General features: G+C 55.5%; 1 protein-coding gene across 1 annotated transcript; it reads right to left on the reverse strand.

Moving 5' to 3' along the window:
* Positions 1–1,145: 1,145 nt before the first annotated feature.
* On the reverse strand, positions 1,146–24,010 carry FOXN4 (forkhead box N4). Its single transcript, XM_042962395.1, has 9 exons — positions 23,925–24,010; positions 10,109–10,257; positions 8,028–8,152; positions 7,811–7,921; positions 7,361–7,488; positions 6,637–6,733; positions 5,178–5,385; positions 2,446–2,838; positions 1,146–1,405 (listed from the first exon to the last, which is right to left on the reverse strand). Exons 1-9 carry the CDS (start codon positions 24,008–24,010, stop codon positions 1,146–1,148), a joined length of 1,557 nt encoding a protein of 518 aa, XP_042818329.1.
* Positions 24,011–24,183: the final 173 nt, after the last annotated feature.

Below are 24,183 nucleotides of genomic sequence, written 5' to 3' on the forward strand. Positions count from 1 at the left end.
CACCAGGAGTGTCTTTAATTCCAGCACAGAACGCCCCTGCCATTCTTCCCATCCCCCTCCCGATTTGCCCTTAGAAAGCCCCCAGCCCCAAACTATGTATGGCACCTCCCCTCTTAGGAGCACGTGGGAAGAAATCTGGACCATGCCTGAGCAGTTAGAAAGTCATCCGGTCTCTGGGGCGCCTGGGTGGCTCAGTCGGTTAAGCCTCTGACTTCAGCTCAGGTCATGATCTTATGGTTCATGAGTTTGAGCCCCGCACGGGGCTCTGTGCTGACAGCTCGGAGCCTGGAGCCTGCTTCGGATTCTGTGTCTTCCTCTCTCTTTGCCCCTCCCCTGCTCGCACTCTGTCTCTCTCTCTCTTTCAAAAATAAATAAACGTTAAAAAAAAAAAAAAAGTATCTGGAATCTAATGTAGAAAAAGTGGATGTCTCATAGTGTCAAAAGTGCTTTCTGTTCTAAAAAGCAGCCCAGGGCTGCAAAGGGGTTAAGAGCCGGTTGGCGTCACGATTCACCTGTAATTTGGGAGTTAAGGTTGCCAGGATGCAGGGAGAGGTACCGGGGACTCTCATTCCAGAGGCCAGGGGCTGGGTTCCGAGAGGCGGTGTGGATGGGCTCCAATAAATATAAATAAATGTACACAGGGACACGGTGCCCTGCATGGGCCCGGGACCTGTTGTGTGAAACTCCAACAGACTCCGGGAGTGGGGAGCCTGGAGGGGAGGGCCGGGCACCCATTCCGGAGTTCAGCCTGGTCCGGTCCAAGAGAGGTGCGCCAGTCTCCCAGCTCTGCTCCTGGCCTCAAGGCCTGTCCTCTGGAGGCTGAGGTGGAGGCTTAATCCCAGAAGAATAAATTAAAGGGCCTCCCTGCCGGGGTGTTTCCATGGCGGTCCCACCCCAGAGGGGACTGCGGGTCGTTTCGGGAGCACTGCGGGGATGCAGGCTGGAGAAATCTCGTTCTCAGGTGTCAGGAGGTCAGGGAGGCTGCAATGCCTGTCCATTGTCCTCTGTCCTTCTGACTCGAGGTGGCCCCAAAGGCCTCCTGCCGAGGTGCGAGAGGGCCCGGGGTGCCGACGGAGATGTGAGAGGCTTGCGTCCAGGAACCCCAAGCCCGGGGTTCCGGGTGCCGGGGCAGGTGAGGCGTCACCTCAAAGCAGGGCGATGGGCTTGTTCCCTGGGCTGCCCAGGTACTGGGAGGATGAGGTTGTGGCCGACGCGGCCACGCTGTCTGGGGTCGAGTACGCAGCATACAGGCCCGTCACCTGCAGGTCTGGGAAAGACTGGTCGCTGCCGCCGGAGACGGGGGTCAGGCCCGAGACCCCCAGCTCACAGCCAAGGGGGGAGTCTCCGAAGGCCCCCAGCGTGTCCAGGCTGAAGCCCCCATCCTTCATCTCCTCCCAGAGGTTCCCTTTCAAAGACAAAAGCGGTTGGGTGAGCTGGCTTCGTGTCAAACAGACCGAGTTCAAATCCTATCTTAAGGAAGAGGCAAAGACCATGTCTGGGGTTCAAAGTCGGGTACCGCAGGGGAGCATGGAGACACCAAGTTCGTTCTAGCCGCCCCCCCCTTCCCTTCCCACCCCACTGGGCATCCCTGGGAACATCACTTCTGTCTCGGAGCCTCAGGCTCCTTGGAATGAAATGGAGACAATCGCCCCCTCCCTCCCCTCGGGGGCTTAAACAGGGGGCTGTGTGGGAAGCACTTACTCTCACTAAGGGGTCCCACTGTGGCAAGGTCAGGGGACAGAACAGCACAACACAGTTTACAACACAGTTTGACTACATGATAATCTCGGGGGACAGGCAGGAGGCGGCGAGGTCCGGATACACCCAGTTCACAGCTGTACGTGACTCGCTCGCTTGCTAACTAACAAACTGCCAACCGGTCCGTTTCCCTCTCTAGACACCGAGCTCCTTGAGGGCAGAGGAGTTCTCGGCCATTGGCTGGCACACGGTCGTGAACGGATGAGTCACAAGGGTCATCCGCTCAGCTCCTGTGTATCAGGGACGACCGTGTGGCAGGCAGTGGGGGCCAGAGTGTGACCCGGCATGAGGTTGGCACGTGCGAGTGGAAGCAGTGGGAGTGGAAAAGTTGGGGGTCGGACGGACCTGGGTTGAAATCCCGGCTGGGCCACCGGCGAGCCAGGGGACCTCGCTCCTCTGCCTCAGTTTCCTCGCTGGCAGGATGGGGACGTGAAATGGCAGTGGCCCCCCAGGGCCGATGCAGGGTGACATGGGGGTGATGGCTATGACGCGTTTGGCACGAGGCCTGGTATACAGTAAGCGCTCACTAAATGCTGGCTGTACTTCACCGTCATTAGGCGGTTGGGGAGTGCTTGTTGAAGGAATGAGCGGAGGTGGAAATGCAGACAGACCTCCTCTCTCTTGCCCTCCCCCATCTTCTTGGCCCTCCAGCCCCCCACCCCCACCCCGCCACTCCTCCGGCCTCACCCTGCAGAGCGAAGTCCATGATGCTGGGGTCCAGGGCATCCACCTCAGTGTTCATGTCGGTGCTGATGTTGACGAAGTCCACGGGCGCCCTTCCCATGGCGGGGTGGGGGAGGGGGCTGGGGCTCAGTTCCGGCAGGGCGTGCAGCGGTGGGGTCTGGGCCGGGGCGGGAGAGTCTGGGGCGAGATGTGCCTGGGGCTGGACCTGGTGGTGCAGGGGGCCGGACTGCAGGGACAGGGTCATCAGTGGCTGGGGCGGAAGCTGGGAGACAGCCAGGCGTCCATGGGCCATGGCCACCGTGGTGGCATGAGTCAGCACGGGGCCCTCGGGGTCTCCCAGTTTGCCAGGGCGTCTGCAGCTCTCCGGTCGGTCCGAGATCAGCTTGTCCAGCTCCTCTGCAGGCAAGTGGGAGAGGTCACTGAGCAGCCACCCTGCAGTTCCCAGGCCCCAGTGGTAAACCATGCGCGCGACCGTTAGCCAACCTCTTGGACCCTCTGAACCTCGGTCTCTTCATCTAGGAGATGGCATCATACGCTCCACACAGTGTTGTTGGGGAAATGTCATGAAATCACAGGGTAGGGTCTTTGAGGAAGGAGAAGGGCCTCGGATAATAACATGAGCTCCTCTCATTGGGACAGTGCAGTAACCCTAGGACCTCGCCTGGAGCTCCTCACGCCCTGCAAGAGGAGGTCCGGCGGAGGTTACAAATCCACGACATGGGGACAAAATGCATCAACGTGCAAGGGGCCCTCGCCACTCCCTGCTGCTCAAGAGACATTAAGAAGTGTCGCTGTGAGTTAAAGCTGGATCCTCCTTGACGGCCTTGGATACGAACAAGACCATGACTGTGGAATTACTTTTGGTTGCTGGCTCGTGTCTCCTGGACCGTAACACCAGTTCGAGACTGGACCGCTAGGGTCCCAGGATCGATTTAGGTTACACTCACTTTAGAGGACGCTTCCAACCTGGGTCTTACTCTAAACGTGTCAGGGCTGGCCTCAGGTCTCAAGCCAGACCCCAGGGCTCTCTGAGGGGTGGGCATCACACGGTACTCATTCCGCTGAGGGCCTCCCGGACCCCGCTATGGTCCCCTTTTCTTCTCTTTATTGAATTATTCGTGTCTGAGTTATACTCCTGTCCTCCTTCATATGCAAACACCAGGCATGCCAATCCCCATGGAGTCAGGCCACATATTCCTAAGGCTGGGTGGGACTGGCCTTTCATTTCACATTCTCCCCTCCCCTTCACATCTCTTAATTAAAAAAAAAAAAAAAAAACAACAAAACATGCCATATTTTTTTTCTCATAGCAAAGAGGTTCACGAACAGGGTAGATTTGGAAAATACAGAAACGTGAAGAATATAAAAATTACCAGTGGTCTCTTCATTCACAGTAAAGAGTTTGGTATATTTCTTCTAGTCTGTGTGTGTGTGTGTGTGTGTGTGTGTGTGTGTGTGTCCACATAAGTACATATACGCACATATGAGTGGATATACACACATATATAAATGTATATGTTCATGTAACATCACATATGCATTTTAAAATATAATGAGGCTGTGTGATATGGCTTCATAACCTGTCTTTTTTTCACCTGTTGTGTTGGAAGTATTTCTTTCTATTCCAAAAATATTTTTCTCTCTAGTCCTTGCATGGTATGACATTGTGTCTATTTAATCCCCTCTTGTAGGATGTCTAGATTGCTTTCAATTTTTTACCATTAGAAATAATTTTGTGATGAATCACGTTGTGTGTAAGCCTTTTGTTGAAATCTTTGATCTCCTCAGCACACGTGGCCAGAAGTGATTGGATCAAGGGGGTGCCTGGGTGGCTCAGTCAGTTAAGCGATTCTTGGTTTCAGCTCAGGTCACGCTCTCACGGTTTGTGAGTTCGAGCCCCGCGTCGGGCTCCACGATGAGCGTGAAGCCTACTTGGGATTCTCTCTCTCCCTCGCTGCCCCTCCCCCACTCGCTCTCCCTGTCTCTCTCTCTCTCAAAATCAATAAATAAACTTAAAAAAATAATAACTGGTGCAAACAATGAGGTACAGTTTGCAGGGTTTTGTTCTATTACTGTGTCCCGGAAAAGTTTCACTTAGGTTCCCATCAGTTAGACACGGAGGTGCCTGTTTCTCCACATCCTAGCCCACACTGGGTGTTATTACTTTATTATTTTATCATTTTATGTTTTTTAATATGTAAAAAAGTTTTTTTAACGTTTATTTCTGAGGGAGAGAGACAGACAGACACAGAGCGTGATGAGGGAGGGACAGAGAGAGAGGGAGACACAGAATCCGAAGCAGGCGCCAGGCTCTGAGCTGCCGGCCCAAGAGCCCGATCCGGGGCTTGGACCCGCGAACCACAAGATCATGCCCTGAGCCCAAGTCGGACGCTTAACCGATCGAGCCACCCAGGCGCCCCTATTATTTTATGGTTTTAAAACTCAGTGCCGATGTGGTAGGAGAAGTACGAAAGCGACGTCATCCCGTGGTTGTCTCGTCTGGTGTTTCTCTGGGAGAAACTAGGGGTTGCTGAGGGGAGACTGAACAGCTTTTCCCAGACCTGTGACCAGGGCTCTGAGCTGAGCAGCCACAGGGGAGGGGGGCAGGGAGGGGAGGCATAGTTCACAGGCGGGAAGTTCACCAGAGGCCCGTGTGCCCCCCATCGGGCCGAGACTTGGTGCCGGCCAGGCAGGACGCAGGCAGAGCCGGGCCGGGCGGTGCGTGTGGGCCTCACCGGGGTTGGCCATGCTCCGGTGGATGGCGGCAAGGTCCTTCCTCTTCCACTTGTACATCTCTTCCTCCATCTTGTCGATGCGGGCCAGGTTCAGGGCCCACAGGCAGCCCTTCCTCGAGGAGCCACTCATCTTGTTCTCCACCTTCTCAAAGCACTTGTTCAGGGACAGGTTGTGCCGCACCGAGTTCTTCCAGCCGTCGGGAGCCGTCTGTGGGGAGAGACGGACGCGCAGGAGACCCCCTCAGAGACCTCCCTATGAGCTCTTCCTCTCCAGGGGCCTCTCAAAGGCGGGCCTAGAGGGGCAGGCGCGGCAGGGGCGGGGTAACACGACACTCCGACACCCGCCTTGAGTTGGGAAGACGAGAGAGAGCGGTAGGGACTGGGGCAAACTGGAGGGCCCGTGCCCTGTTAAAGGGGCAGGTGCACTTTGGCTGCAGCCAACAGTTACTACTTGAGAACCGGCCCGGGGATGCCGAATTTTCCGTCCTTTCTCTCCCGCTCGGCGAGCAAGCGAGCCGATGCGAATGCACGGATAACTGGCCGAGTGTATTCAATGCCAGACAGTTTTCAACGCTCATACTTGATTGTGAGGTAAGCAGATACGACAGCGCACCTCATGGCCTCTTCCCCTCCCGCACACACTACGGTGCGCGGCATTTTCTGCGGAGGGCACGGTCCAAGTCGGCGACCTCACAGCTTGGTACCGACCCTCTGACCACCGGCTCCTGAGTTTGCTTGGATGCCAGCAAAACTAACGTTCCTAGTGGCCCACCACGTGCCAGGAGCTGCCAGGCCCTTTACACGCAGAGTCCTCGCCAACCTTGGCAGAGGGGTATTATCCTCCCCATCTTATGGATGAGAAAACCGAGGCTCGGCGGGGCAAAAGCTCTTGCCAAGCCTGTGTTCTGCATCAGTATGTTTTTGAAATTGTTCACTTTTTCAGAGGGAGGGGAAGAGAGCACGTGAGCCGGGAGAAGGAGGGAAGGGAAGGGGGGGAGGGGGAGAGAGAGAGAGAGAGAGAGAGAGAGAGAGAGAGAGAGAGACACCTAAGCAGGCTTCATGCTGAGCTCAGAGCCCGACGTGGGGCTTGATCCCATGACCCTGGGATCATGACCTGAGTTGAAATCAAGACACTCAAGTGACTGAGCCACCCAGGTGCCCCTGCATCCGTATGTTGAACCGAGTCGGTGCTGAGTAACTAGGTTAGCCCCTCTTCCCGCCGCCCCCCTCCCCTGCTCCCGCGGATGCCTGGTGAACTTGTTCCCTCGTTAGAGCCCAGCTCAGATGCCCCCTTTCCCTTCTGGATTTCTTTGCCCCTGACTGTGTGAACGGTGCCTATGGACACAACTGGGGGCCTAAAAGGGCGACCCAGTGTGGCCCCGGGGCCAGGTCCTGGGTTCTGGCAGTACGAGAGGCCGGGGCGGCTCCAGCACCCCTAGGCCAGGCTGGGGCCCCTCACCTTGAAGTAGGGAAAGTGCTCCTTCATGAAGGTGTAGATCTCGCTCACAGGCAGGCTGCCTGTCTTACTGTTCTTCAAGGCCATGGCAATCAGACAGCTGGAGGCACAGGGTGGAGAAGGCGGGGGTGACGGTGGCTCGGGCTGACGGCCCCAGGTCTCCTCTGCCAGGAAGCCTGCCCTGCTTGACCCCAGCGGTACCAGCCCCTACATGCTCCAACGGCGTTAGCTCTGGTACCTTTCCACGGCCCTACGTTTTCCCCACCTCCCGCCCTTCTCCTTGACCCTGAGCTCGGACACTGGTACCAATCTGAGAAAGTGCTTTTCCTCTCTTTATTCCTTCTCCGTAATTCATGCCTGTGGGCCTTTAGACTTTAACCAGGCTTGCTTACCTCCCGCCCCAGCCGTATCCAAATCTTGTGAGGTACACAATCCTCTTGTTTCGATGACTTTTTACACCAGAGGAAACTGAGGCTCAGAGAGGCCAAGCCACTTCCCCAAGGCCACACAGTTTATGAGTGACAGAGTCGGGAGTGGGTTCTCAGCCCTGGGGGCTGACTGGACACACGATGGTCCTTCCTCGAGCAGGTCCCACCTGGGGGTTCCCCACTCCCCCCCAAACTCCCCCTTGCAAGTCTGAGCCATCGCACCACATCTAGCTGTCTGGGATAGCCTCGCCCCTCTCCTCCCCGAGCCCCTTGTGGCCCCAGCCCGTCCTGGACCTCACCTGTATGAGTAGATGGGCTTGGGGTAGTGTTTGGGGTGCAGTTCCCGAGACGAATGCACAGCCATGTGGGGCTGGGGGTAGGGAGGCCGTGCTCCAAACGGGGAGCCGTACAGGCCCATAGGGGGGCGCTTCTCACGGGCGTGGCAGGGAAGGGTGGCAGAGAGAAAAGGTGAGAGAGAGCATAAGCCACTCACAGGATGCCCCCCAGCCCCAACCCCGGGCTCCCTTTTCAGGAGACGCTGTTTAGCAAGATGTCAGGTCTATGGCCCCGGGAGATAATCCTGTCCCTGCCCCGTGCAGCGGTTTTAGGGGACGGAATGAAGGACTCAATGACACGCAATGTTATGCCCATGTTGCAGGGGAGTAAACTGAGGCTCAGAGAGCTCCCTGGCCAGCCCAAGGCAGGGGTGTGTGTCTCCGAGTCCAGGGGCCCCCGCCAGCCCCCGGTACCTGCTGGGTGCCTGGGGGCAGCGGTAACTGCGTTTGGGAGGCGGGCGAGTACAGCTGTGGCTGGTCCTGCAGGCTGGATGAGGGCTGGCCCCCCACAGGGATCTGGTTCATCTGCAGAGGCCGCAAGAGGGGGAGACAGAGGTCAGGGTGAGGGTGGGGCACCCCAGCCCCGGAGGGCCCCCCGTTCTAGCTCCCCGACCCACGCGGTGGCACTTACGCTGGCTCTGTGATTGGCTATGGGGCCCAGGCCTAGCATGCCTGGGGGGACCATGCCAGCCGGGCCGTGGAGCAGTGGACCTGGGGTGGCTCCCACATGCAGGCTGGCTGCCCTGGCCAAGGCACCTGCAAAAGGGAAGCACAGAGATGCCGCTGGGCTGGAGGAGTGGGTCAGAGCAGCTCAGTCCCCGGGGACCTCCGGAGAATGGAGCCGTCCCCCACCCAGGTGCACAGCAGGTGCCTGGCAAACCACTGCCCGGGAGCGTGGGAGTGACCAGTGGGCTCCTACCAGCTGTGTGACCTTGGGCCAGCCTCAGTTTCCCCATCTGTACAGCGGCACTACCGAGATTACCTACGTATGAAGTTGTCAGGAGGTTGTGCTCATTACATTGCTCGGCACATAAGCTCTCGATAAATACGAGCGGATAATTAACGATGATGATGTCATGAACATCTTGGCCCTCGTCCATCGTGAAGCTAAAGCATCAACTCATTATGTTCATCTCTCTCCTCAAAAACGTGCCTCCATCCCCCAGTCCTCTAGGCTTAGCTCTAAATGCCTCTGTGCCTGTCTCCCCTTTGCTGAGTCCTGCTCGTCCGCCAAGGATTAGCTCAGATTAGCATGGCTAATCTATCACAGATGCTCACTGTACCATTCTGACTTGGGGCTACCTTCCAGGTGAAACAAAGTTGACCTGCAAGATGATCCTGCCCGGGGGGCCACCTCTTCCAGGAAGCTCTCCTCTGAGTCCTGGCCGCCACCCCTTGGGCTCATCCCCTTGTGCCTGTGATCTGTTCGCCTTGCCCTCTTCTCTGACCAGGCCCTCAGCTCCTCCCTGACAACTAGGACCACATCTTATATGACCCAGTGCTCCAAACCCCTGGCACGGAGACAGGGACACAGGAGGCGTGCGGCAACGCGGTGGAGAGGGGAGGGTTCCCGCTCGTGTGCCACACAGCCCCGACTGTGCGTGCAAGGAGCTTTCGGCGTCACGTCTCCGCGTCGCCCCGCGAGGGCAGTGCGGCTGTCCTTTTGTCGCAGAGGAGGACACAGGTCAGAGGGGGAGGGTGCTTGCCCGATGTCATACAGCTGGAAGTTCTCCATCGGGGCTTGGCCAACCACGGCCAGCCAGCCAAACCCAGCCTACAGCACGTCTTTGTAAACACAGTTTTACTGGCCCGCGACTACATCCCTTCGTTTACATATTGTCTAGGGCTGGGTTTGCGCCACAGTGACAAAGTTGAGCATCTCAACGGAGACCGTATGGCCCACAGAGTCTAAAATATTTACTCCTTGACCCTTTACGTTAAAAGTTTGCTGACCCCTGCTATAGATGTTTTGGCCAAGAACAGTTTGTTCAATGAAAGAAATAATCCTAGACACGAATTTCTCAACTGTCGGTCCTTTTAACATACTGTGATGATGGTTTTCCTTGATTGTTGGTCTCCAGTGCTTTCTGGGTCTCTAAATATTTAGTCCACTTGCTATGACTGCGACTGGCTGCCGTTTATTGAGCACCTACTGTGTGCCAGGACCTTTGGCACTTTCCACGTATGACCTCTTTGACGATCAGGGTTCAGGAGGCTTTTGTAAATGGCCAGGGAGCAAATATTTGAGGCTTTGCCAGCCATATAGCTTCTGTCTTCTCTTTTGTTTTGTTTGTTTGTTTTTGTTTTTTACCATCCTTGAGAAATGTAAAACCATTCTGAACACGAAGGCAATAAAAAAAAAAAAAAAAAAAAAGCAAACAGGCTGCAGGTTGCCGGCTGCATCTGGCCCGCGGGCCACAGTTTGGTAACTGCTTTAGACCTTCAAGACATATCAGGGTCGGGGCAGGGCTGTCTTTCTTCTTCACCGACACCTTAGCTCACACAGGGCCTGGTGCACAGTGGTGAGCAAATGAATGAACCACATCCCTCTGAGGAAGGCATGATTAGTCGCATTTTACAGATGGAGAAACAAAGGCCCAGACACGGACAGAGATCTGGCCGCAGACATACGGCGGGTGGGTGGCAGTGCTGAGCGCCGCCCCTCCCCTGCACCGCCCTCATGCCCCGCCTCCACCTCACCCCTGAGCCTACCTGGATGTGGGTGGGGTGCACTGGGGCCACCCAGGTCCACGCGGCCACTCGCCATCTGCTGCAGCCGCGGCACGTCCACAGCTGTGAGCCAGGACAGCGACTGCAGGTCCCCGGGAAGGTCGTCCTCGCCGGTGGTGGTGGCCAGGAGCCTGCAGGGAGGGGCAGGAGCTCGGGCGGGGCGGGGAGCTCAGGCCAGCTCTTGGGGGGCCCCCCCACCTCTGGAATCGCCCCTTTAGTCCCTCACCTCCCCCAGCTTCCCTAATCTGCCCATCCCCGGGGCTGGACATGGGGACCCAGGATCCTCCCGCTTTGGCAGCCAGGATCACACATCCTCAAATCATTCATTCCTTCATTTACCCACTTAACACATCTCACGTTAGCCCCTCCCCCCAGAATGATAAACGCTCATGTTTGTTGAGCACTTACTCTGTGCCCGGCACCATATCAAGCCCTTTGCAGGCAGAAACCCGTTTAAATCTCTGGGTCACCTCATGAGGCAAATGGTAGTATTATTATGATTCCCATTTTATGGGTGGGGAAACTGAGGCACAGGGCTCGGTGCTCAACAAGCACAGTCCTTTTCAATCCCGCCCGATCCCCACAGTAGCCCTGAGAGGTAGGATATGCCCACATCCCCCCCCGCTTTTACAGATGGGGAAACTGAGGCTCAGAGCCCCGAGTCACTGGCCCAAAGCCATGTGTAACAGGAAGCGGGGGGTCTGGAAACCAGGCAGCACAGCCTGAAGGCTGCGGAGCTCTTCACCGTGACCCCAGGAAGCCCCCGGAGCCTCCACTTGGGACGCAGGCCCACCACCCCTCAACAGATGTGCGAGCAAAACCATCAGTCTCTACGGGAAGGAAGAGGCTGCCCACTGAGGATGGCAGGCAGGTACCCCGATGTGGGGTAACCATGACCCCCAGCACCTCCGACGTCATGCTTGCCACACGGCTCCAAGATGCCCCACGGGAGCATCCCGTCCACGTCGTAACGTGGCTGCAAACTGGCCAGGGCCTTTCTGGTTTGCAGCCCGGAGGCCCGCGGTCCAAATTCTAAGCTCCATGTTTCAAGCAGGAGTGTGTCGGGGCTTCATGGAAAGGGGGAGAGAGAAAAAAACAACGCAGCCTCTGGCTTTGTCCTGCATGTGACAGGGGACCCACGGTGGACCTCGGCTTCTGTCACCTGCGGGCCACCGCAGCTAGCGTCCCCTCTCCTCTGCCTTGGTGTCTCAGCCTCTCTTCCCCCTCCTTCCCACCTCACCCGCTCTCTCTCTCGCTCTCTCTCCCCTTGTTTTAGGGCCACAATTAGCGTTGCCATGGCCACAACTGCTCGGTTGTCGCCGGGCCTCGGCCCTCAGCCCACCAAGCTGGCATCAGGTGACCGCCCGGCTACCCCAGCGATTGGCTGCCTTGTAGGAAAACAGGGCCTGGAAACGATTTGAAAACCCGGCCGGCCCTGTCAGCAGCAGCAGTTGGCCTGGCTTCTGTCCCCCCCGGCGGCCCATTGTGCGACAAACGACTGTTGCCCCCGTGGCACGTGGCCCCCATTGTCCCGGGGTCTCCCTGCAATTGTTTTTGTAGCCCCTTCCCACCCCCGGCTGCCACTCCTTCAGCCTGCTCGTAACTCATCTGGCGAGTGACAGCCGCGGCCCAGGCCTGGGCGATGCCATCTGTCCCCTCGGGCCCGTGGAGACCATGGGGTAAGGCCGAAGGGCAGGGCCCGCTGTTGGGGACGTCTGGCTGGTCCCCACCCACCCCTCCGCACCCCATGACTGGCCCACCTCCCAGAGGCTGGTGGTGTGAACCCTGCTCCTGCTCTGTTACCTGCTGTAGCTCCCTACTGCCCACGTGGCCCCGTCTGGCACTGGGGCAGCAGGGAGGGATGGATAGAGGTGAGGGGCTTGCAAACAAACCGGCTTCTTGCATGCCACCAGTAAGCAAAGTCTCTGGCAGCAGGTGACCCAGAGTGGTTAGTTCCCAGAGTGGTTAAGAGCCTGGGCTCTGGGTTCTAATCACCTGTGTGCCCAGGGCCACTGACTTAACTTCTCTGAGCCTCAGTTTCCATCTGTAAAATAGGGTTGACAACACTTCCCGTCTCATAGGGCGTCGTGAGGATTAAGTGTGTAAAGCCCTTGGAACGGTGTCTGATTTAGCTGTCATTATTAATACCAATATTAACGTCAAAAGTCACATTAGCTAGGTTCCCAGAGGACTAGAAGTACATCGAAGCTTTGGACTCTGGTCTCGCGGACCTGCCTCTGTTGCTGTTTCCACTAGCGGCTCCCATTTATTGAGCACTTCCTGTATGCCAGACCCTGGGCTCCATGCTATCCCCATTTTACAGATAGAGAAACTGAGACCCTCAGCAGTCACTTAGCTGTCCTGAGCCTGTTTCCCCATAACGCAAGGATCCCGGAAGGGTATCGATGTAGCTGAGCCCATAGAGGGGCCGAGTAAATGGTGCTATTCTGGTTGTAATTTATGTGGTTTTCTTCCCTGCCATTTGGGTGTCCACCTGGCTCCCCATTCCTTTGGCATCATCCCTACTGGGGCCACCCAGTGTCCGCTTTGCCCCCGGGACACCCAGGCACCGTCGCACCTCGCGTCTTTGCATTCTAGCCATTCCCTCCTGCCGGGAATGCCCCCTTTTGCTTTTCCTCCCCCCACCCGAACGGTGCCCATCCCTGGGGGGCTCACTCCAAACTGCCTTCTGACGGCCAAAGTCCCTCCAGACATCATCTGACCCCACCCCTCATTCTACCCATGGGGACACTGAGGTTGGGAGAAGAGAAGCCGTTTTCTCCCGATTCGGAGTCCTGAAAAAGACCAGGGCTAGGGCTCCCGGCTCCCAGGGGGCAGGGGGGGCGCTCATTCCAGCCCAGGAGTGTGGCTTCTCCTCCGGGAAGTCTTTGCCATCCAGACCCCAAGCTCGGGGACCCCTCTGCCTCCTGACGGCTCCCTACACCTTGCCAGGGCCCGTGAGTCTGTACAGCCATCTCTCCACCCCTGCCCTGCCTGCTGGACCACCGAGGGCTGGCCCTGAGCCTTGTATCACCCGGTGTCCCTGCACACAGAGGTGCTACTTAAGTGCCTGCTTGGCTGGTCGAAGTAAGCTGACCCCAGGCCACCGACACAAAGAATGGTGTGACAATAGCCGCGGTGTCCGGAACTTTTGGTGCTCACTGAGCCATCCTCCGCCTCCCTGAGTCCTTGCAACCCCTCCAGGACAGGGACGGGGAGTAGGCGGCCCCACTTTACAGATGGAGAAGCTGAGGCCAGACCAGGACTCGAACCCAGGTCTGTCTGCGCCAGTCTGAGGCTGTTTTTGTGGCACAACGGGCCGAGAATTAGATGTGACCTGGGGGTGATGCACCCCGCCCCCATGATCCTGGGGCTTTCCAGTGGGGGCTGTGTACACAGCATTGCCCAGGAGTTGGTTGAAATACAGGGTTCAAGACCTAGCCCAGAGCCTGGGGTCCCCCCGCCACCCTTGAGCTGTGGTGCCCAGGAGACTGTATTTTAGCACCTCCCAGAAAAGCTCTGGGGGAAGGACAGCCCCAAGGTGGTGAAACAGGGTCTTGGGCACAGGGTAAGCTTTGACTAGATGAATCCCTGTGACTTCTGGTCCCTGGGCCTCTGTTTTCTCCTCTGGAAAATGGGAGAATAACAGTCCATATCTCCCTGGGTTGTGTTGAGGATCACATTAGCCAGTGCATATTCAGCTTCTGACACAGGCCTGGTCCCCATTCTCCCTTCGTGGGGGGTTGCTGCTCATCCCGGGGGTCGGTGGCCAGGCCCTGCTCCCCCTGCTGGGTCTCTCTCTTGCCCAGGCCAAAATGTCTGTGTCAGTGTGCCTGGCACCGGCCCGGCTGGTCTCCTGCAGTGGATGTGGATGCCCAGAGGCTCTGTGCCGGGGATCCGCTGGCCCCGAAGCCTGGCTCGCTTTCTGCTGTCTCATCAGCCGGCATTCGGGCCCCTCTTCGCTGTGGATCACGGGAAGAGTGCGGTGCTCTAGGGCCTAAATGGGGAGTGTCTCGTCCCCACTGCCCAGCCTGGGTCCTCAACCATCTCTGTCCCCTTCTCCTCCACCCTTCCTCTGCTCCCTGCCCAGAGGCCCATCGGCCCAGCCCTCTCTCCACGGTGGCTTAGTGAAGCGTCCCTATGACCTGTCCCTCATCGATGCATAGAGTTCCATGCGAGGACCCGGGCTGAGTCCACTGCTGGGTTAGGTGGCCCCCGGACAACCTGATGCTGCAGCAGGGAACCTTGAACCCCCTGAGGGAGCAGCTGTACCCCAGAGCCCAGTATGGGGCCAGGCACATAGTATGTGCTCACTAAGTCCTCACAGCTTGGACAAATGAGCAAACAGACCCAGCTTTCCAGATGCCCCACTCCCTGCTGTCCAAAGGGCCGGGAGGGGATAAAAGGCCCAGCTTAACTTTATTTAATTTTATAAAAGCCTGTGGACACAGCTTGGGGTGGGTGAGTCCCCACTGTGTGCCCAAGCCGGTCAGGCAGGTATTGTTATCATTACCACTTTCCCATTTACCAGATGGGGACACGGAGGCCAGGGAGAAATAGGCCTGTCTAGGGTCCCCCAGCAAGACACTGGGCTGGTTACAGTCCCACTGTCCTTTCTCCCTGCCCTACAAGGAACGGTTGAAGAAATGGGCTCTGTGGATTCTAGAAAATTCTAGCACTGTGCTATCCAATAGGAAGCCGCACGTGGCTATTTATTTATTTAAAAAAATTTTGTTTTAACATTTATTTATTTTTGAGAGACAAGAGTGAGACAAAGTGAGAGTGGGGGAGGGGCGGAGACAGAAGGAGACACAGGACAGGAAGCAGGCTCCAGGCTCCGAGCTGTCAGCCCAGAGCCCGACGTGGGGCTCAAACCCACAGGCTGTGAGATCATGACCTGAGCCGAAGTCGGACTCTCAACCGACTGAGCCCCCCAGGCGCCCCACGCACGTGGCTATTTAAATTTAAATTCATTAAAATTAAAATTATGGATTCAGTTTCTTTATCACACCAGCCACGTTTCAAGTGCTCAATGGCCACACATGGCCAGTGCCTGCCGTACTGGACAGCACAAAATTGGAACGTTTCTATCACCACAGAAAGTTCTACTAGGTGGTGGTGGTCTGGAATGGTCTTTTCACAGAAAGTTCTACCAGGTGATGGTGGTCTGAGACAGTCTTTTTGATCATTATGGAAAAATCTCTGGTGTGTCTATATTGCCTTAAAATTGGAAATTTGATTGAGGTTCGGAAATTTCAGGAGCTGATTGCATGGAATTTGGAGTTTTAGTATGTCCCATTATGAAAAACTCCCCGCTTTACCTCCCACCAGCGAGGAAGTGACAGGGAACGGCTCTGTAAAAATGGGAGCCTTGTACTAAGGTGGCTCACAAAGTAGTAAGCTCCCCGTCCTGGGAGCATTCAAGCAGGAGTCAAGGGATGATGGGGGTCAGGCTCCTATTGGATGGATGAGCCCAAGCAGCCTCCAAGTTCCCTTTGGTGCAAAGAAGCTATGACTCATGGGAACAGTCTGCAGGTAAACACTCTGGTCACATTTCCACAGTTCTATCATCTGGGGCAAGTGAGTCTCCCTCTCCTGGCCTCAGTTTCCCCAGCCACAAAGCAATGGCGGCAGAGTAGAGGTTCCCTTAGAGTCCTACGTGTGCTTGCGCTCTAGGAAGGCAAACTAGACCGTGGTTAGGAGCAGGCATGAACCCCAACACGGGTGGACCAGAGCCTAAAGATTCCTGCCTGTGTGACAGTCACCTGCTCTGGGGCTCAGTGTATAAACCGGGAATAATAATGGCATCTACTCTAAAGTGATGGTCAAGAATATGATGGGGCACCTGGGTGACTCAGCCGGTTAAGTGTCTGACTTTGGCTCAGGTCACGATCTCGCGGTTTGTGGGTTCGAGCCCCGCGTCGGGCTCTGTGCTGACAGCTCAGAGCCTGGAGCCTGCTTGGGGTTCTGTGTCTCCCTCTCTCTCTGCCCCTCCCTGCTCGTGCTCTGTCTTGATCTCTCAAAAATAAATAAACATTTAAAAAAAAACAAAAAAAAGAAGGAAAGAAAGACCTGCCTGGCACCCCAGAGTCCCCTTCTGAATTCAGTAGTTCACCATCAGCCCTCCACCCCACACGGGGACACATCCGTCTTTTCCTTACTAACACACACACCTTGTGGGTGTCATCACCCCTGTTCACAGATGGGAGAGGTGAGGGCGAGCCAGGAGAATTTATCTCAGCAGCTTCTGGCCAATGGCCTCAGGTACCCGCCCCAGCACCTTTCCCCGGGGCCTCTATTTGCCCATCTGGAACACAATGGGGTTGAGCCCTTTCCATCTTGGTGGGGCTGCCCCTGCGACACACACAGCCTGCCGGGCCACTCGGGGTGGGGGGACCGCAGAGGTGGGCGGCCCACCTCTGCCAGGAAGCGGGAGGATGCTGAAGGGGGCAGAGCCTGGTGAGGAGCAAGGTGGTACCCTGGGGACACCGACCTCAGAATACTCGGTCGTCAGTGGAATAATCCGGCCAACATTTTCCAAGTGCCTACTACGTGCTTATCATTTTACCTGCCTCATCTGTGTGCCCTGGTGAGTTTGCTCATCACAATTCCCGAGTCCTCTGCAATGACACATTCCGGGCCCCTCCCAGCTAGGGAACCCGAGTCAGGCCTGTCCCCCGCGACCCCCCATTGCTTTCTCTCGGGCATTTCCAGGTAGTGGTTCCAAGTGTCGGCTCTATGGTCAGCCAGGCCTGGGTTTGAATCCCACCCGGCCCCTTTATAGCTGTGAGACTGGTCTGCGGTAGTCTGCCTCTCTGGGCCTCAGTTGGCTCCTCTATATGGCTTAATGCCTGTACCCACCTCGCAGGGTGTTTGTTGTAAGGACTGAGGCGGCCATGAGGGTGGGGTGCCCAGTCCACCCACGTGCATGGCATGGTGCGGTTCACGTGATGACGAACATCTTCTAAAGAGTGTGCAGCCAACACTCAGTAAACATAGGTATTTCCTCAACTCCTACTTGCCAGGCTGTGGGGCAAGCACAGAACCACCTCTCTGCCCGAGGAGAGAACTTTCTAGTTGACTTAGGAATGCACAGTCCCATAGTGTGGTCCTATAGTGTGCCTACCTCCCCGCCAGCCCTCTCCGGTCTGTACCTCCCTCGATGCTCGACAGCCTGTGGGATGAAGTCATCTTAGCAAACCCATTTCGCAGATGGGATAGCTGAGGCTCAGAGAGGGGAAGCGATAGCCCTCGGCCTCACAGCGTGTACGCAAAGGAGCTGGGGCTTGAACCACCACCCCGCAGCCTCTTTACTTGGTCTCTGTGCCAGTTTGGCTGAAATACGTCAAGCTGTGGGCGGGAAGGGTAAATCATCGTCATCATTTTTAGAAGGATCTGCTGGGTGCCTCCATAGTGACAGGGTCCCTGGTCAGGGGACCCTGTGGTGGCCCTGGGCAAAGGGACACACCACTGGAGTCCCTGGCTGCCATCCTAAGTGACCAGGGGACCAACCTGATGACAGGAATTAACAGTGTCCTTAATTAATCAGCCATGTTGCTGGAGGGACAGAAGATGAGCCAGGAGGGCAAGGCACTGCAGGGGTGATTCCAGTCCTGGCTCTACTCCTAATAGAGGTCCTTGTGCAGGTGACTCGGTGCCTTTGAGTCTCTGTTAGCTCATGTGCAGAACAGAGGCGTTCTTGGTTCAGGGTAAACCACAGGAAGGGTGTCGAACAGTGTGTGGCTCGAGTGCTAGACAACTATTTGTGGAATAGATGGATTTAACACCCAGCAGTCAGAGTGACCTTTTGGAAGGGACATCAGAACCTGGCACTGTCCTTAAAACCCATTAGGGGAGTAAGGCTCCAGCTCCCCACCATGATCTGGCCCTGGCTGCCTCCCACCCCTCCCCTCATGCCTTCCTCTCCTCCGCTCTAGCGAACCTGTCGAACTTTGAGTTCCTCGAGCATTTTAAGTTCTCTTTGCACCTGCTGTTCCCTCCGGCTGGAATGCTGTTCCGTGCACTCATTCGTGGCTGGCTCTTTCTCATGCTTCTGGTCTCAGCCTAAATCTTCCCTCCTCTGAGAGATTCCCTCTGGCTACCCACACCCCTAGTGGTCCTTCCTGTGTGTGTCTGCAGAACATTTAGCAATTTTTAAGGAGGTATTCACCTTATACGTTTCCGGTCATTCCACTCTAGGAGGGCCAGGGCTGGGAGACCCTCTATTTTGTTCAGCCACTGGCACAGGGCCTGGCACCCTGTGGACATTTATTACATCCTTGCTGGAGTAGGAAAGGGTAGAAGGGTACCCCAGCCCAGCCCAGGTAGAAGGCATCTACTTGTGGCCGAAGTCCCACTCCAAGCCCTTTGTAGCTATGTGACCTTGGGCAAATCACTTTACCTGCCCTGTGCCTCAATTTTCCCATCTATAAAATGGAATCGTCATCATCATAACCTCCCCCCCACCCCCAGAGGGCGGCTGTGAGGATAAGATCAGATAATGTGTACGATGGGGCCCGGCCCCCAGCAGATGCTTAGACCCCGTTCCTTTTTTCTTCCCCATTGCGTTCTCTCCTCTTGCCTTTTGCATGGTCACTAGGAGGAGACCCCACGGCACATATTGCCTTTGGGGAGTCAGATCACCATCCCAGCGGAGCAGAGGCGCACCCAGCCCCGGGACGTCACTTCCTCTCTGATTACAAGGTTTTTACCTGCCTTCTGGAGATGTGGTTTAGTGGGAAGCTCTTAACATTACCACAAACTGTTCCTGTTTCCAATCCAACCCTTTACACAAAACGGATTAAGCATTTCACGGCGGTATTTATTTAGCTAACACATCTTTTGTAACATCTTTTGTAACCGTTCACAGGAAGAAGAAAATCAAATGCAGTTGAGCAAGCTAGGGGATTCCCAACTGGGCCAAGAGTGAGCGTAATAGGACATGATTTGATTAGGAGGCTGGAAAAGAGAATCTCTCCTTGCTAGAACTTGGCTGGAACTTGGCAGGGGTGGGGTGGGGGGCGCGTGTGTGTATGTCTGTGTGTGCACGCACGCGTGTTTCTAGGGGTGAACCCAGGAAGGCTGGACCCCGGAAAGGCTACCTCTCTTTCCCTTGCCTGTTAGGTAGCTGGAGGAGTTGTTCTGGCCACCTCGAGGGAGGAAGGGTGTAAGGATGTTGGGAGCGTCACCGCCCCTGACAGATGGAGCCCCCAGCCTCCCCCCTGCAAGGAGGTTACAACTGATGGGTGGAGCCACACTGATATGGGAGTTAAACCATCCCCACATGCAGCTCAGCGGGGGGCTTAAGAGGAAAGGCAGGTGGCCTCTGTCCACCCTGGTCCACATTGCGGGACCCTGTCGTCACTTAAGCACAAAGCCTCTCTACATTTTCACGGACATACTGTTTCTCAGGTGATAGTTACCCATCCATCCATCTACCCGATGAATATTTATGGTCGATCGTGTGCCCAGCACTGTGATCCACAGATGAAAACACCACTGTCCAAAGAAAGGAAGGGCTTTGCCCGTTTCTTAGAGGAGGAACTGAGAGTCTGGCATCAGAATCTGTAAGGAGAGCCACAGAGCAGCATGGCTGTGGGACAAGGTAAATGTCCAAGGAGCCAGAAGTCTGCCTTCTTCCTCTGGGCCTCAGTTTCCCGATCTGTAAAAGGAGGTTGTTGGACCTGACCTCTAGAATAAGTTCCAAACGCGGGGACAGGTAGTTGAAATCTGCTGCCCTGGGGGCGCCTGGGTGGCTGCCAGTCAAGCATCTGGCTCTTGATTTCAGCCCAGATCATGGTCTCATAGTCCGTGAGTTCGAGCCCCGCAGCAGACCCACGCTGACAGTGCAGAACCTGCTTGGGATTCTCTCTCTTTCCCTCTCTCTCTCTCTCTCCCTGCCCGCACCTACATGCACTCTCTCTCTCTCTCTCTCTCTCAAAATAAATAAACTTCAACAACAACAAAGCAACGCTGTTCTGCCCCTTCCTGAACGTATGCCTCTGGACAAGATGCTCGGCCTCAGTCTCCTTGTCTGTAAAATGGGATCATGCCACCACCTATTCCACGGTTGTTACCATGAAGATAAAATGGGGTCGGTGCACTTGCTAAGGAGCTCCGCAGCTTTCTGGCACACAGTAGGTGCTTAGTAACTCGAATTATCCCGCAGAACCTCGAAGGGAGCACTTCCCTCCCAGCTTTGAACCAAAGGGAAACCGGCTAACCCATGTCGAACCCACGTGGGACGTGAGCTGTTGGTGCTGTCCACAGGGTCACGGCTGCCCCTGGCCCTGGCCCCCAGGCCCCAGCGTCTCAGGCGGGGAAGGCTGCTGCCATTTGCTGTCTAGGCCCAGCCACGGACTCTCCCCCGACAGCTCCTTGGGGACAGGACGGCCTCCAGCTGCTGTCCCCTGCCCCCGCTCCCTCCCTCTCTGCACACAGCCATTGAAAGTTAACGGCCAAGGCGGTCCTTGGGGATGGAGGGCTGCGTGGAGGGCTGCCTGGGGGCTGGAACCAGGCTGGACCAGCAGCCTGAGTGGTCCTTGGAGCCATTCCCTGGAGATGGGAGAGGGGGAATGAGAAGCCCATAAACTTCTCCAAGGCTATTATTCAGGGAGAAAAATGGGAGTGGTTGGAAGGGGCCAGGGAGTCTACTCCACGATCATAAAACCTCCCCTCCCTGAGAAAGCAATCTATCCCAGGCCTGGCCAAACACCTTTTCTAGACAGAAAGTGCCAGATACTCCCAATAACCTGTGAATTGGGCTCTCCCTTTGCTCCATTCCACAGATGAAGAAACTGAGGCACAGAGACGGACAGTGACTTGTCTGGGGTCATACAGTGGCGAGGTGGTAAAGCAACTTATTGTGTTCCAGCATTTGAGGGGCACGGGGCGGGGGGTGCGGGGAGGTAGTGGTCGTGGCGCCCTCTGGGTGGGACAGCCTCAGGTTCGAGTGGTACTTTGGCCATGACTAGCTGTGTCATCATGTAAAGCCATTTAATCAGATTGAGCCTTGGTTTCCTTATCTGCCAGATGGGCACAGGAGTGCCACATTCACAGGATGGCTGCGGCACAGGGAAGGTAGGTAGTAAAGGGTTAAGAAACCATCAGCTGCTATTATTATTATTATTATTATTATTATTATTGCTGTTGTCACCATTATTATTATTCTGCCCTCAGGGAGGGACATGGTAGCTGTTTAACACAAGAAAGCCCCAAACCCATGCAAATATAAGGCAGGACACCCAGGCAACTCATCCTGTGCTGAGGCAAGACTGTTTCTCTTAGCTCTACTGCCTCGCCCCTGCCAGCTGGTCAGGGAACTGGGTAGGCATTGACACCCCCCTACACACACACACACAGTAAGCTTACTGCCTGCTCTGCCCTATTTCTGGAGAGGGACAGCTTGCTCAGTACCCCAGACAGTTTGGGAGCTGGGCTGGCCAAGACCCCAAGGCTTGGAGCTGGTGGGAGCCCCGACTGGGGAGTACTGGAAATCTGGGTTCAGGGAACCCCCTCATCCACCCTGTTCCTCCAGGGCCCCCACACAAAGGCCCTCCAGAGACCCCAACTGTTGCAGAAACTTAACACTTGTTAATGGAACTAAGTAGTAAGAACAGCGGCAAATGCTGGTTCTGTGTCTCTTGCTCTATAAAATATACTCAGTCCTTTTAGCAGCGACTGCGCCCTAATCGTGCTCCTGGGAAAGATTAGGAGACTCAAGCAAATCACGTGACATGTCCAAAGCTGGACTTTGAACTTGGCACGTCTGACTCCAGAGCAGCTGCTCTGAACACCTGATTCCCGGGGCACCTGGGTGGCTCAGTCGGTTAAGCGCCTGACTTCAGCTCAGGTCATGATCTCGCAGTTCGTGAGTTTGAGCCCCGTGTCGGGCTCTGTGCTGACAGCTCAGAGCCTGGAGCCTGCTTCGGATTCTGGGTCTCCCTCTTTCTCTCTGCTACTCCCCTGCTCGTGCTCTGTCTCTTGTCTCTCTCACTCAAAATCAAATAAACATTAAAAAAAAGTTTAAACACCTGATTCCCTAACTCTGATGCTTTTATGGGGTGCTTTAGGCAACAGTAAGAATCAATGGTTCTGAGCTTTTCCAGCTGGTCCAGGGGAAGGACCTGTTTTCCCATGGGCTTCCGGCTGGGGGGACAGAGGGAGATTCACCCCGATACACTGAGTGCCTGCTGGGTGACAGACACTTCCATAGATATTGCATTTAAAACCCGTAGCTTTTATTATCCCTGCTACAGACACAGACAAATGAAGGTGTAGAAATGAAATCGTCCAGAATCATACAATTGGCAAGTGGCAGAGTCAGAAATTGTTCCTTCATCTTTATAATAACTCCATGCAGTGGAGTTTTCTATTTCTATCCCCATTTTATGGACGAGGAAACTGAGGCTCAGGAATCAACTGGGATTATAGAGGATTTCAGAGCCCAACCTCCTAACACCCTTATGCTGCCCCCACTACACCTGCCATTATTTAAACCCTTTCAGGGCTGGAAGGAAGCCCAGAGGTCCTTGGTGGTGGGTTCTTGGTTAAAGATTTCACTTAATGTCTCCAAGCCTCAGTTTCCTCATCTGTGCAATGGGGGCTCATCACAGCAACTTCCCAAGCTGGGCACACAGTAGGTGCTCTCAGATTGCCGCATGCCTAGCATACATGTGGAGTCCCAGATCTGCACACAGCAAGATCTCAGCAAACATCTCTTTGCATTTGTGTCTTCGTTCAGATCTCAGAAGGCAGCCTCCAGGCCCACAGCCCTTAGGAAGCAAACCTCGCTCTAATTGGGGGCTGTCGTCTGCCCCAGAAGGCATTGCTGGTGAGTTGTAGTGGCCCCAGGAGGCCAGACAGCCCCTGGGTAAACAGGTCTGATCCGAGGTGACAGCCTGCTCTTCCCAGGCCAGCCCCTGTCCTGTCCCCACTCCATAATCTGGGCTGTGCCCCCTCAACCCATGGACACGATGCCTGCCTTGACAGGTGGGGCACTGGGAACCAAGTCAGGCCTCCTGGCCTCAGGCGAGAGAGGCTGGGAGGGAACTCCAGCTCATTCCTTTTTTCTCCTCCTCCCTCCCTTGGCTGTGTGACCTTCTTGGCCCCTTCTCCCTTCTTGGCCTCAGTTTCCCCAACCGTAAAAGAAAGGGGCTGGACTAGTCGAACCCCGAGAGGCCGTTCTAGCTCTGAGGCTTGAAGAGAAAAAAAGGGCAAAGGACTCTGAGGAGCTCCCCCGACCCGTGTATATCTCGCTTCATCCTGTCTCAAGAAACAACTTATTTTGGCCTCAGCTCCAGAGCGTCATTTAACTGATAAGGAAATGAGGTCCAGAGGTCCAGAGAGGTCAAGGACCTTGCTGAAAGTCACACAGTCAGGCCAGGAATTCAGGAGTTCCCGCTCCCAACTTCTGCAGCATCCAAGGAGTGTGGCCGCCAATTCCTCCCCCACACCCCAAAGCTTTTGGGGGACATTTCCTGGAGCCAATCTTAGGACACTGTAAGGGAAGCAGTAACTGCTACTGTCATCTTAACATTCACCAGGATGCCCAGTCTGTCACCCAGGAGGGGACCTCTCTTGGAGGAGACAAAAGACTGGCCTTTGAGTGGTCCCCGTTGCCCCACGCCACAAGCCCAGACACCCTCAGAGAGGCCAACTTTGAAATTGAGATCTTCTGGCTGTCTTGCAAAACCGCAAAATTCAAGGTAACAATAGTTCTTGCGCAGAAACCATAAGCAGCACATAAACGCGTTAAACAATTCAAAAAGAAATGGTTTGTTTTTGCTGAAGCCCTCACCTGTACTCCTGTGGAGAGGGGTGATGATTTTGCCCTGAGTTTTGCAGAATTCCTGACATCATAGACGAGATGTCACTTTCTATCATCTCCTTGGGGAAAAGACAAGCAGAAAACAAAGCTCCCATCAGTGATGGTGTGGACAGGGCAGAACCCCAGTTTTCCCACAGTTCAGAAGGATGAAGCTCAACCAACCAGCAGAACACTTGAAAGAAAGAAAGAAAAAGAAAGAAAGAAGAAAGTACTAGAAGATTTCTGGGCA

Source organism: Panthera tigris, chromosome D3 (genome assembly GCF_018350195.1).
Source record: "Panthera tigris isolate Pti1 chromosome D3, P.tigris_Pti1_mat1.1, whole genome shotgun sequence".
NCBI classification, from domain to species: domain Eukaryota; kingdom Metazoa; phylum Chordata; class Mammalia; order Carnivora; family Felidae; genus Panthera; species Panthera tigris.